Source organism: Cibotium barometz, chromosome 26, assembly GCF_041138505.1.
Source record: "Cibotium barometz isolate CiBa-2024 chromosome 26, ASM4113850v1, whole genome shotgun sequence".
Classification (NCBI taxonomy): Eukaryota; Viridiplantae; Streptophyta; class Polypodiopsida; order Cyatheales; family Cibotiaceae; genus Cibotium; species Cibotium barometz.
In genome coordinates this window covers 31,496,309-31,510,069 of record NC_141071.1, presented here as the reverse complement: position 1 = coordinate 31,510,069, position 13,761 = coordinate 31,496,309, and the positions used below count along the sequence as shown (strand labels likewise).

The 13,761-nt window shown below is 43.5% G+C and overlaps 1 protein-coding gene across 1 annotated transcript in view; it reads right to left on the bottom strand.

Moving 5' to 3' along the window:
• Positions 1 to 10,035: 10,035 nt before the first annotated feature.
• LOC147623879 (kinesin-like protein KIN-14I) overlaps positions 10,036 to 13,761 on the bottom strand; it is a 102,751-nt gene continuing 99,025 nt past the window's right edge. Inside the window, exon 18 of the mRNA XM_086820520.1 lies at positions 10,036 to 10,635. Within this exon, the coding sequence (XP_086676646.1) occupies positions 10,413 to 10,635 (223 nt within the window). The 3' untranslated portion in view covers positions 10,036 to 10,412. The remainder of the gene's footprint in view (positions 10,636 to 13,761) is intronic.

Below are 13,761 nucleotides of genomic sequence, written 5' to 3'. Positions count from 1 at the left end.
TTTTTCGTTCAAAATCACTTCCAGAGGACAATTAGTTAATCACCTTCCCAACTCCAAATTTTGAATTATACATGAATTTCTAAAGAAACTCTCAATCGAAAAAACCAAATTGATTTTTCACTTCCAGAGGAAAGTTATTCTCTATCATTTGATCACCTTCCCAACTCTAAATTTTGAATTTTTTTAAATGTAAATTTCTTGAAATTTCCAACCATGAAAAACCAAACTAGTTTTTTATGCCAAAAAGTTCTCAAAATTTGAGAGTGAGATTTTCAGGATAAGGATTTTTTAAACTTTGTGAGGCAATTCCTTAAATCACATAGTGATTTTTGTAATTTTTTCCTAGTGCAAATTTCTCATTCCAGGGGTCAGCGTCAAACTTAATTTTTTAATTTTTAATTTTTTGAGTTATTCACAATGATGAAAAACTGGTTATCTCTAGTTTTTCATGCCACTATTTATGGCATAATTATCCTTTTTTTTCAAAGTTTTTCGGTAGTAAATATCTCTAGTTTTTCATGCCATCGTTAGCATGATTGTCCTTTTTTTTCCCTTAGTTTTTCACATGAAAATTTGAGTTTTTTATCCGTGAAATTTTAGTTTTCTTACGGGCGGCCATGAAAATTTGAGTTTTTCATGCATGAATATCAATGGGTTTTTATGTCGATATGGTGGCGTAATTACCTTCTACTTCTTTTTTCTCTTTTTTTAAAAAAAAAATCTTGAGTTTTAATAGTGGTTTTTGAAATCTAGTTTGTGTGAAGGGGGTTATTTTGAATTTCAAATTAGGCGGTCAGCACTTTGTCAACATGACTTCTGTGACTATTTTGGACGAAGGAGAACTAAACATCGAACTAGCACGACTCAAGGTGGGACTTACTCCAGCTAAAGGCCATGCAATAAGCATTGCATTAATAGATACGGGGTCAAGTCATAACTTGATCTCACATATGAAACCTGGGTAGCATTAGGTAAACCACACCTTGAAACCATTGATGCGCAAGTTCGTAGCATTCACTTAATAGTCACAAAAGCCGAGGGATTTTTAAGTATTAACATTTCCATCAAAAATAATCCCTTGGTCGGGAAGGTGTTTGTCGTACTTGCAGGTTCCATGGAGGAAGAGATGATTCTAGGAAGATCTTGGATCTATGCTGGTAGATTCAACATCCAGTGGGAAGAACGAACATCATTAATAAGCACATGTGAGAAGGGCATGTCCATACCCTTATGGAGCTCGACAAACAAAGGAAAGCACATCATAATAACTGATGAGCAAACAACAAGTGCAATGGAAACACCTCAGAGGACAAGACCAGCAACCGTTCCACGACGCTTACCCACACAATACCCTACATCTAAGGGTACATAGAAGTGGGTGCCCAAAAATCAACTAACAGATCAACCAAACAAGATGAACACCATAAAGGATATAAGGAAGCCAGGAAGAGCCTACAAACAATTAAAAAGTCATACTTTCTGGACTCAAACCAAATGGTAGGACTCCAAAAATCCAAAGAGACCTCAAGGAGCACGTGAGCAATGGGTACCCAAAACAAACTCAGTGGGCCAATATCGCAAACAGATCAAGTCATCAAAAAGAGGGAGGTAAAAATTGCAACATCTACTTCCAAGCTATGCTAGCCCCACACCAACCCTTGTGTAGAGGAAAAAACAACCTCAACCAAATGGGTTGGGAACTCCCAAAGCCACGAAAGTACCCACTTTGGCTACAGAACTAAGCAAGGAAGAAATCCAACAAGGAGATGCAGATGGAATCCCTCCACAACTAGACACAACAACAAAATTGTTCAATTGGGTGGAAGGATTGGGTGGAAGGAACAATAAAAAACTCCCACATGGAACTAAAACGATTGCATCAACAAATGCCCAAAAGTGCCCAGGTGGCCCCCCCCTTGGTTCTCATGGCGATAAACAAAAGGTATCCACTGAGTGCAAAAATGGGTACAAGGTAAGCATTGCATCATTCACTCATCATGTGCATGTTTGACTGCTTGAGCACAAAGAAAAAATGAGAAAATTTTGATCTTATGCATTTCACGTGAAACTGCATAAAAAAACGGTTCACGATGTGAACCCCATTACAACCGTTCACGCCGTGAACCACCTTATAGAGTTTTACGCCGTAAGAGAGTTCAAACCGTTTCATCGTGAAACGGTAATTTTTTGATAGCCAATCACACAACGCCACGTGGCATTCTTCATTAAGAGAGTCGCCCTGTTGTGGACGGCTGCATTATAAAATCGATTTTCTTTTCCGTTTGTGTCATTTCGCATCGGGTGTTTGAGTGATCGTCGCCTTCGCTCCCCTATGCATCATCCGACCTCGCCATCCCCCTCCGAGGATTTTCGGCTAATCTTTCGAGATGGGAGCTTGATACTCGTTTTTTCTTTTCTTTTCTTTTTTCTTTTTTCTTTTTTCTTTATTTTGGTATCCGTTTTGTGTTCATCTAAACATAGTGAGTGTTGGCATAAATACTCTAGCTGTTTCACGAAATTCAATCACAAAATTTATAAAAGATTGGTGTCTCCACATACACCAAATCATATGATTGAAGATAATGTTACACTCTCACAATTTGTCTGCACTCTCACGGAATTATGTCTGCACTTTCACGCCAGTGCGTTTCATGCATGTGCGTTTCACGACTAACACTTTCACGCCTGTGCATTTCACGCTAGAGTGTTTCACGACTAACACTTTCACGCCTGAGCGTTTCATGACTAACACTTTCATGCCTCTGTGCGTTTTCACGACTAACACTTTCACACATGTGCGTTTCATGACTAACACTTTCACGCCTCTATGCGTTTCACGACTACTTTCACGCCAATGCGTTTCACGCCTGAGCGTTTCACGGAACAATTCATGCACCTTCACGCAGCCTCACCTTTCACGGCCTACACATTAACTGACTATTTACCAACCAATGGATTGCTCATACACTAACACTCTCTTCAACTATACTAACTTATTCCCACTGAATGACTTACAAAAAAAGAAAGAAAGAAAGAAAGAATAATATCAACCCCACCAATCATTTGACTGATCTTATGTGCTTGATATAGATATCGGCTTTGGAGTCTAAAGCCCACGAGCACCTATCTACCACTCAGGCATGCAGTGCCACTGAATCCCCAGGCAATCAAAAACGACGGGGGGGGGCACAAAAACCAAAGCTGAATTTCTTGGGTCCTTACGGCCAACCACTCCATGGGACCCTCATCCGGACAGAAGCTGTTACAACCTATGGAAAGGTAGCTCTCTAGTACCATAGCCTAGAGTGTCTACAGATATTGGAAGATGTTGAAGTGAAGGCCAAATTAGACAAAGTCGATCTAGGAAAAATGGCAGAGATACCCCCTCTCCCTCCCCTCCCCCCCCCTCCCCCCCCCCCCCGATTATTGACACAAAACTCTACGGCGGAATACTTGACAAGCAGACCAAAAGAGGGAGGATCACCAAGGCAGATGGCACTACTGAAGAGCTCCTCATCACAAAGGACTTGATAAGAGAAGCTCTGCAACTCTCGGCCCTGCAGTCAGGGCCCACATACACAGCATTGACAAGATGCCTTTGAAGGACATACTGAAGAAGAATTCCTATAATTCGAATGGTGCAGAATATGACAATATCCAAGATGAAGCTATAGAGAAGGCATGCAGGGTGATGTCTTTAATCATGCGGATAAAGCCTGCAGACAGATACAACAGGGTGGGTCTCAACAAAATCACCAAAATACATGAAGAGAAGGAAGAAGATTGGGCATTCTATTTACATAAAGAGATGGAGAACTATTTGAAGGCCCACCAGTCCAAAATATCTAACCCTTACCTCCTCAGACAAGTGCTCAATCATGTCGCCAAAAGACTTTTCAGGGAGCCTGAACCGGAGGAACACGTACAATTGGCCCTGGTACCAGATCAACCCACATTAACAACCGAAGAGGTATACGAAGGACATGCCATCTTAATGGAATCCAAAGATATAATCAAACAGATGAAGAAAGATCGAAAGAAGAGAACAAATCGAAGGATGAGGGGGTACTCACTGATGTTGCAGCAGAGTCACAAAGACTCAAGGAAGAGATGGCCACCACTGAAATCCAGACTTACCAGGAGAGGCACTGAAGGAGAATATCCTCAGTCACATAACACAAGGACCCCAGCAACAGCTCACTCTCCCAGCCAGCCGCCCTGCCCAACTTATATTTATCGACTTATCTCCTCTCAAGGATTCCAATCTGAGAGACACACCCATAGAAACAGCTGCAGAGGCAGCAACACTCATACAAGCTGAAGAAACAAGAGAAGAAGAGGTAGCCCCAACCCAAGTACAGGAACCTGAGAGACCATGGAAGCAAGCAAACGATAAAGAACTCCAGAGCCGTCAAGTCAAGAGGAGGAGATTGGAAGACGAAGAAGGACTACCACAACTTGCCTCCGTGCAAAACATCGATTACCAACAATTCTTACAGGAGACTGTAGAGGGACTTGACGAGCTACTTAAACAACCACCAACGGGACTAGAGAAAAGATCAGGAACCGATGCAATGTGGGAGCAGGAGTAGAAAGTGTGGTGATGCCATCTACTAACAACACATATGCTCCATGACCGCAACAATGCACTATGGCATCAAGTGAAGGATTCATCAGCACAAGTGCAAAAGTTAAAGGCCAACCTGGAAGCAGCAGAGTCAACACACAAGGAAGTCATCTTGAAGAGTTTGAAGGCTACAAAAGAGTTGGAGAAAAGGTATAACTCGCTGGAGAATAATAACCTTGTGTTGATCCAAAAAATAATGCAAAAGATCAAAGAGAATGCGGATCTCAACGCCAAGCTGGAACAAGCAAAAGAACAACTCCAGAAAGAAGTAAATTACACAAAAGAAATCACAACACTGCATGCGCAGCAAATTCAGGTCTTCCAAGACAATGCCAAGACCAAAGAAGCCGCACTACAAGATCAGATTACACAACTAACAGCATCGCTCAAAGCAGAGGAAGAGAAGACACTATGTGTGCAAACAGGAAAGAGAACACACCAACAAGGCCCATGTTGAAAAGATCAAAGGTTTCAATGATACAATAGCTGCATACCAAGCCGAAGCACACAGAGGTGAGTTGGCACACAAGGAAATAGTGACACAACTCACGGAATAGCTTCAAGGCACCAAAAGGTTCGTAGCACAACGACTACAACAGATCACCAAGGCTCACGCAAGGGAAGCAACAGCTAGGCGCGAGCCCAAGAAGAAGCCACCCAAAGATTTGAAGAACTGGATGTTGTGTAGATGGTCCGAGAAACTACAATATCAAATCTCATGAACAACACAGAGTCCCACATGCAAGAATTGGAATGCCAACTCGCCATACATGAAATAAGTTAGCGGGCCAGAACCCAATGAAGACCTTCGTGTACTCCTTGAGCGGGCCTCCGAGTTGGAACAGTTGCCAATAACTCCTTGGGTCCCTCCTCACCCTCTCTCTTTGTTTTTGTCTACACTAACCCTCTCTTTACTTCAATATGACATAAATCTAACTGAGGATATAGGCCTAGGGAAACTAACCCTAATCAAGTCTCATAAGCCTAGTCACCCGCCACCTAGCACAAGAGACAGGGTCAAGAAGAAACTTCTTCATTTTCAAAATCCACTTATCCCATATATGCTATTGTCGCTATAGTAAGCTACTTAACCCATATCCTAGCTCGAAACCTACTAACCTCTCAGGAAGAATGCATTTTCTCATCTTTTTATCCTCCTGAGATAGATTTTCCCACTAACACCCCCTCCAGAGGAGGTACTGGCACCTACCCCGTCTCCAACAAGGCACGCTCAAGAGATAAGATAAATTGTAATCTTCAACCGTTTACTCATGAAACAGTATTGGATTCTTTGTCAACTACAGAATATGAGGGACTCATAAGAGCAAGCAATCCTCTTTTGAAGCCCAAACTAATGTTCAAGGTACTTGCAGATTATTCCCTTTGAGCCTATACGACGGATCATGCCTGAAGCATACTCAGAGGTCACTCCAACAAAGCAACATAATGTACCATACCCTCTCCGCGCCCCACGACCTGATCTCAAAGAACTTCTTCCATTGGCGGGAGAGAGCACCTTATGGGCAAATGTGGCCAAGCACACAAAGCTCGCCAACCCACACTTAGCTGACTTACTGGAGATCAGAATAGTAACATTTATGATGAGCTACTGTTTTCGCCGGCAGCTGGTGAAAAGCAAACCCCGTGCACACAAGAGGCGGCTACGCCACAATCGTAATAACTACTGAAGAGCACCCCCGCCTGGAGGATTTCGGAATTCAACCCGAATGGAGGAAGGATTACCTAGTGATTCCAAAATACAACCAGGTAGGTGTACATGACCGCGCCACCCACATTGTGGGTCGATCCATTGTACATGCCAATTAAAAGAAGATGGACGCCACTGGAGTTTCACGAAGCCAAAAGACGTGACTCTCATGTGTACTCCAATCTTTGTACTAGCAACTTTTGACCACTTACAGGAACAAAGATGGCAAATATTGGCATGGATCCGGACATGGCGCAACATCCCCAACCCCGCCATTGTAGCCAGTGTCAGATTTTTGAAGTTAGTGGTGGTCCTCATAGACCAACCAAAGGAACATTATGATGGTCATGAGGCAGAAAACTTGAGGTTCGACATGAACCAAGGCCCATCAAATAGAGGGATCATGCTTTATTACCACCGTCTTCGTTGTCTTCCAGGATACATGCACATCACTTTTGAAGACATGGTGGATACTGGTTTTTGGAGATCCCATTCAGCTTTCAAACGTACACTTAAAAAGCTCCAATCCAAAAGAAATTTTTACCGACATGAGTTCAATGACAATGTGGAGATGGAGCTTGGAGTTTGGAGCTTAATGAGCGAGCTTGGAGGCCTCAATGGAATCAAGATCAAAGCATTGGTAAGTACCCTACGACAGTTATAATCTATTGCTCATCCATTAGGTGAATGTGTAGAGTTCCCTCTCGGAGGTGTGGTAGCCCATAACAGCAGGCTATGTGACCGCATTCAGTGAGTGCTAGAGACAACAAACTGAGGACACACTGATCCTTTGGTTCCAAGAAATCTCAAATGATCGTGGAAACTACCTAGTCTAATATGATCCCAATCAGATGATATAGTTAGTTGGTCATTTTAGACCAAGTTGTGGGTAGCCGACCCGCATCTATGCCAGCCCTAGGTACCATATATAGACTAGTTTGGTAGCCTTAGTTTATCATCAAGTTCATTGTGTTCAAGCACTCTTATTAGCAAGACATCCTTCGTCTAGAGTCTGTCTAGATCACCATCAAAGCTCCTTACCCCAAGCACACAGGTAGGCAGACGCAATCAATTTGTAATCAAGTTTACAAGCACTATTATTGTTTATTCTCCACTTCTTTCTACAATTCAATGGTTTGTATTGTTATGATCTTGCTTCCGCTATTGTGTATTCTTACAGTCTCAAGTATAAACTTACAGACTTTCCCCTAGCTAGTATTACCACTCGGCTCTCATCTTTCTTTCATGAGTCGGCCCAAGCCATGCTACCCTTCCACTACTCAACAACAAAATCAAGCCAGATTGGATCCCTACCAAAAAACAATTGGTATGATGAAGAATGTAAAGCCCAGTGCTACCAAGATCAAGCAAGGGAAATCATCATGGCACACCAAGCACAAAGGTCTCATCGATTTACTTGGCACAAGAAAAGGGATTTCTTAGCAAAGTGAGAGAAACTTTTACAAATTTTCTTAGTGCAAATAGTTCCAATGTATAGCAAACGCTAAAGGAGAAGAGGTCTCCCACTCCCATCACAAACCCACCACCTTCTGCACATCTCAGATACCCAGACCAACCATATCATCTCTTCTATGTGGCCAATATCACTAGGGCCATACAGAAGCTTTCAAACGAGAAGGCCAAGGACCACAATGATCTCCAAGCTTAGCACATTATACATGAATGTGACACCTTGGCACGCTTCTTGGCTAAATTGTTCAACATCACCATGTGCCAAGGTCTTCCTCATCTTGGGCCACCAACACTATAATTCCAATCCACAAATAGGAGGATGCCTTGGACACCACCAACTATCACACCATCATGACTAGACATACCTTAGCCAAAGTTTTTGGTTTAATCCTAGAGGCAAAAATCAACATCCAATAGAGACACATGTTACGTGCTATGACAATAAATTGGGAGATAAGAGGGCATAGATGAGGAGCAAAGGATTTGCGGTTGATGTACCACGAGCGAGGCAGAGACAACGGATCATTCCATGTGCTAATGCCCAGTGCACATCCAGATACGAGGCAAATACCAAAGATGTCTAGATCCATTTTGCTTGGAGATGCATCACCACCGAGATAGGCTATGCCGAGCGCACAGACCAAGAGACACATCGCACGATCCGCACTGAGTACTTTACCTAGACACCAACAAACAACGTGCCCATGGGCAAGAGGATACCAAGCCCAAGCACACCCGCTAGCACCTTATCATGAGCACATGCCCATGCGGAGTTGCTATTAAAAGGGCTTGCCAAATCCAACGGACACCACGACCCAGACCATAGAGGAGAGGCCCTTCTATACCACAACTCCGAATCCGGAATCTACTTCATCACAATTATCCTTCTCTAGCAGGAGTGAATGTATCCTACTTTATGGATGTGGATATGGATATGGATGTGGATATGGATGTGGATGTGGATAGTAATGGCACACTAGCCTTGCCATGATGTATGTACTTAGCCTTGACGTAGACAAGTTTTCTGTTTCCATTTCATTTCATCTGTCACCAAATTTTGTAACACAACTTTGAAAGTTTGTCTGAAACTTTTTTTGACATTTAATACAACTTTGTAAGTTTTTGTCTGAAACTTTTTTTGACATTTAATACAACTTTCATTCTTTCTTTGTCTTCACAAGGAGGTTTTTAAAATAAGATGATCAAACATAAGATTACTTACCAGAATCAACTTCAGAAGGCAGATCCAAAGCCATACCCATTCACATACTTGAACACTCCAGATTTTTCTTGAAACACACATTTCTTGATGGATATAGGCCGTATTCATGATAGGCAACAAAATGCATTTACAATAATCATCCATGCTTCATTGATACTACAGCTTACATGTATACATCCATACAACCCTTTATATGGGATCAGACGAGGATCTATGGTGTCTACTTGGATTTCATTGGCCGATTTGGGACCCTTTGCACATACCAGTACTTCTGGGAGGAGTGGTGTGCGTGAAAGTATGGTTTTGATCCATATCATTCTGCCAAGGATGATGATGATGTTCATGATGCGACTATGTATAAGTATACGGGTGATGATGATCATTCATGGGGAGCATTCATAGAGCTTTATTATAGCATGTTTCCATTTTTCTTACACTTTTACAGCTATCACAATGGTGTTCGCATCATGGGCGTCGATAGCTTCTACGACTCACCCACAACATCGACTAGCCATCGTCTCATTGGTTCTCATTTACCTAGACCGATTCATTTATTATATTATGATGGGGATGATGATGTATTACACACACGCACACACACACACACACATGATGATATTGATGTATCACACACACATGCACATGATCATAGTGACACATATGCACATGATGATGATGCATGTGATAGTGATGTGTGTGAATCAGATCATGTGAGCATGATCTTAAGGGTAGAGATGGCAGCGAGCAAACCGAGCATCGACATTGACACTTCTATACCTATCGTCTTTCTTATACGGATCATGTGGAAACTCTAGTTGATCGTGGTTGGTGACATTATAGAGACATGCTAATCTTGGACAACAAATGTGTTCACACCAATCACAGAGGTGAAGGGTGGAGAGTGAAAAAGCCGTTTCTCCTAATACACTGTACCAAGACAAGCTCTAATACCATTCATAAGTGCTTTAATGGTACATACATCAAATTAACAAAACAACATGACACTAGCAAAGAAGTCTTGTACCAAGACAGGCTTTAATACCATTCATAAGTGCTTCAATGGTACATACATCAAATTAACCAAACAACATGAACACTTTGTCCCAAATAGGACCCAATACTGCTGCTGAATGCTTACCCAAGTTATTATATTTTCCCGAAACAATGTTGGTACTCACTGTCCATGCAGTTTATCAAACTTGGCATCTCGACACCCTTAAAGGCACTTTCACACCATGACATGAAAAGATTTTGCCAACTCCAACTCGTCAAGCAAGCCGTGAACTATTTCTTTATTTGTTGAATAGGTAAGTAATTAGGTCCTTCATATGCTTCAACTTTTCTTTATCCTCCTTCCTGGATTGTCAGCAAACCTCTCCAAATTAGTCAAGTAGGTAGCCAGCAGCATGCCTGGACATATTCCCCCAGACTATATGTATGTCAGCCATGACCACTGTTGTATAGTAATGTAGTGCACATATTATTGCCTTGGGGCAGGTAATTTGTAGGCCAAAATGTGGCCAGTAGTAATACAAGGTTGTATACATCCAGCATATTACAATGTGTTGGGTTGAGACACAGTCTTCAGGCTCTTGTCCTGTCGTTCTAACAAAAAGAAAAAGAAAAAAAGCTGTGTAATTATATCCTCTCCTTGAGCTTAACATTTTGTCTATGCAAACATCCCATATAGAGTTATAATGGTACAAAGAAATGCAGGAGGGGGTGGATAAAACTGAATCCTACATTCAATGGATAATCATAAGCACTGACCTTACCTCTCCAAACTGCAGGCCTCATGTGGGTGATGTTTTGGCTTCACCAAAACCTGAGCACAGTGCACTCACCACCCATTACATGAAGAAAAGGTAATGACCAAGGGTATCACTCTGGCATTTGCTCAGTGATGTCTTCCAGCTCCTCTTCTTGTCTCCTGCCAGCTTGCTCTTTCCAGTAGCTTATTAGCTTCTTCAAGCGGATCACCTCTTTTGATGATGTATTCTTACTTGCATCGTTTACAATTGAGCGTACCCTTGTCGCATAGCTTAAACATAGAAAGAACTAAACAATTATCTCAGGTAAAGTTACCGTAACCAGTAAGAAGCAGACGAACTAAGACTCTTTGAAGGAATCGAGAGCTTACTATGTCACAAGACAACTACTGTTTTATTACTGAAACCCTCATGAATCTTGTCAATAATATGAATACAATCAGGTCGTGCAACCTATTAATTCCACCACTGGATCTTCCTGAAAGTCGGGTGGTAATGCTACTTAAAAGATCAATTCCTATTAGTTTAAGTTAGCCTACTCATGGGTTGTCCAGACTCGGAAAACTGTGCCACCTAGAAACAAAGCTGTTTTATCTTTTCTACTTTTACAGAAAGTTGAGCCCAAAGACACGAGGGATAATGTAACATCCTGTAATCTCTCTCTCTCTCTCTCGATACCTCCCCCCACACCCCCCCCCCCCCACCCGCTGCCCTGTTCACGCTGCACACTGGTGGTCGCCCTGCTGTTCATGCTGCACACCCCCTGCCCGCACCTTACGCACGTATCCCCGCTCTCCCTACCCAACCCACCCTCAAAGCTCTGCACCCCGTACCCCAATGCACACTGCATGCGTATCCCTGCTCTCCCTACCCGACCCACCTAGCACACTTACCTCGCTGCATGCATATCCCTTCTCTCTCTCTCTCTCTCGCGCGCGTGCGATGGCGTGAGCTCCCCCCCCCCCCCCCCCACTTCTGTTCACGCTGCACATTGGTGGCTGCCCTTCCTCGCCAGCCGACCATCACCATCAGTTTCTTCCTGGCCCAGGGAAAGGATATCGGCAAAGTGCACCCCGTGGGTCTACCACGAGATACCTCAGCTCCGCCCGTCCCCGGGGAGTCAATTCGGAATGCGCTTGCGCACTTCAACATACCCACCATCCCCACCCACAGGACACCAACCACCAACCACGATGCTCCCATCAGCTCCAGATCGAGGACATACCATCGCGCCAGCTTCCCACGTACCATGAAAGAAGGGGACCTCTCGGCCACACTCAATAACCCCATGCTCGACGTACTTGAGAGAGGTGTACCCTCTACTAGAGGATGATGGGCCCTGCATGCTTCATATTCTAATGTTCTCCATGATGAGAGTCTCTTGTACTAGTGCTTGTACCCCATGTACTTCCACATGATGATCATTGTATCAGCCTCTACTTTAAAAGAGCTATGTTGTTTGTCTTTGTTTTGTTTTTCTTTTCCATGATGAGACATATCATGGATAGCATTGTATCACTTTGGTCTCATAGACCCATTGGGTCTTTAGGAGACATTTAGTATTACTTTCTTTCTTTTCTTTCTCACCTGCCAAGATGAATCTTCAAGAACTGGAAGCTTACAGTTAGAGAGTGGAGGAGAATGCTTATAAGGCCCCATCTGAGCAAAAGGAGGTGGTGCACAGTGTTCTAAATCAGCATGAAAAACAACTAGAAGTCCTATGCAAATCCAAGGCAAAAATGACCAAAATACAGAGCTGGAAGCAAAGCTGAGTCGACAGGAGAAAACCCAGGCCCTGAAAGAGACCCAGGAAACCCCCACTGATAGGGGAACTTAGGGCAGAGATGGGGCCCTGAAGGCCACTGTTAAAGACCATGCCACAAAAGAAACCTGAGGACTGAAGGACGGACATGGAGCAGCTCAATGCTGCAGATGACAAAGCTGACAGAAAAGCTCCATACTTCTAAAAAAGATTGGGTGACGGTAGTGAAGAAACACAAACCCCCAAAAAGCATTACACGTGAGGAAAAACGCAGGAAAAACGCAGGAAAAACCACCGACAGTCACGTATTGCCTTCCGGCGCCTTGTGCGAAGGAAGAAGCGGGCCTTCCTTGCTCAGCTAGAGCAGGAATTATACCAGCTGTTCTTGAGCCAGGATTCGAGGGAGGCTTGGCGTTTGTTTCATGAGTCCTCCCCTGCTTTGGCCATCACTTCTACAGAGGTCTGGGGTAGTTATGCAGCATCTCTATATACAGTTCCTGGACAGACACCTTTTCCTGACCCGCCAGCACCATGCCCACAGACATGTACTTTCTTTACCGCAGAGATGGTAAGGAAGGCCATTGATAGGATGAAGACTGGGAGAGCATATGATCATGATGGATTGGTTGCTGAGCACTTTATTCATGCGAGAGACATGCTGGCAGAGCTTCTAGCAGTGATGTTCAATCATGCTATGTGTGAAGGCTTACCCGAGACTTGGAGTTATGTCCACCATCGTGCCTATCTTCAAGTCAGGGGACCCTATGGAGCCAGGGAATTATCGCACTATTATGATTGGTCACACACTAGCACGATTGTATGCATCCATTCTTGAGCAGCAGTTGAGTAGATGGGCAGAGAGAGAGGGCATTCGAGCAGCAAGGTTCAGGAGAGGTTTCTCTACTCTTGACCACATCTTGACTCTGCGGGCCATTATTGAGGAGGGCAGGTCACATGGGCGACGGATTTATTGTAGCTTTCTGGACTTCCGCAAAGCATTTGATACAGTGCCCAGAGCCAGATTGATGAGGCGATTACAGGAGATGGGGGTACCCATAGAGCTCATATGGGGGATTATGGCTTTATATAGATCAGTTGCAGGACAGGTACGCACCCCAGAGGGGGTCTCTACTTTGGTTCACTCCACTATAGGAGTGAAGCAAGGTTGCCCGTTATTTCCTTCATTGTTTGGTATGTATG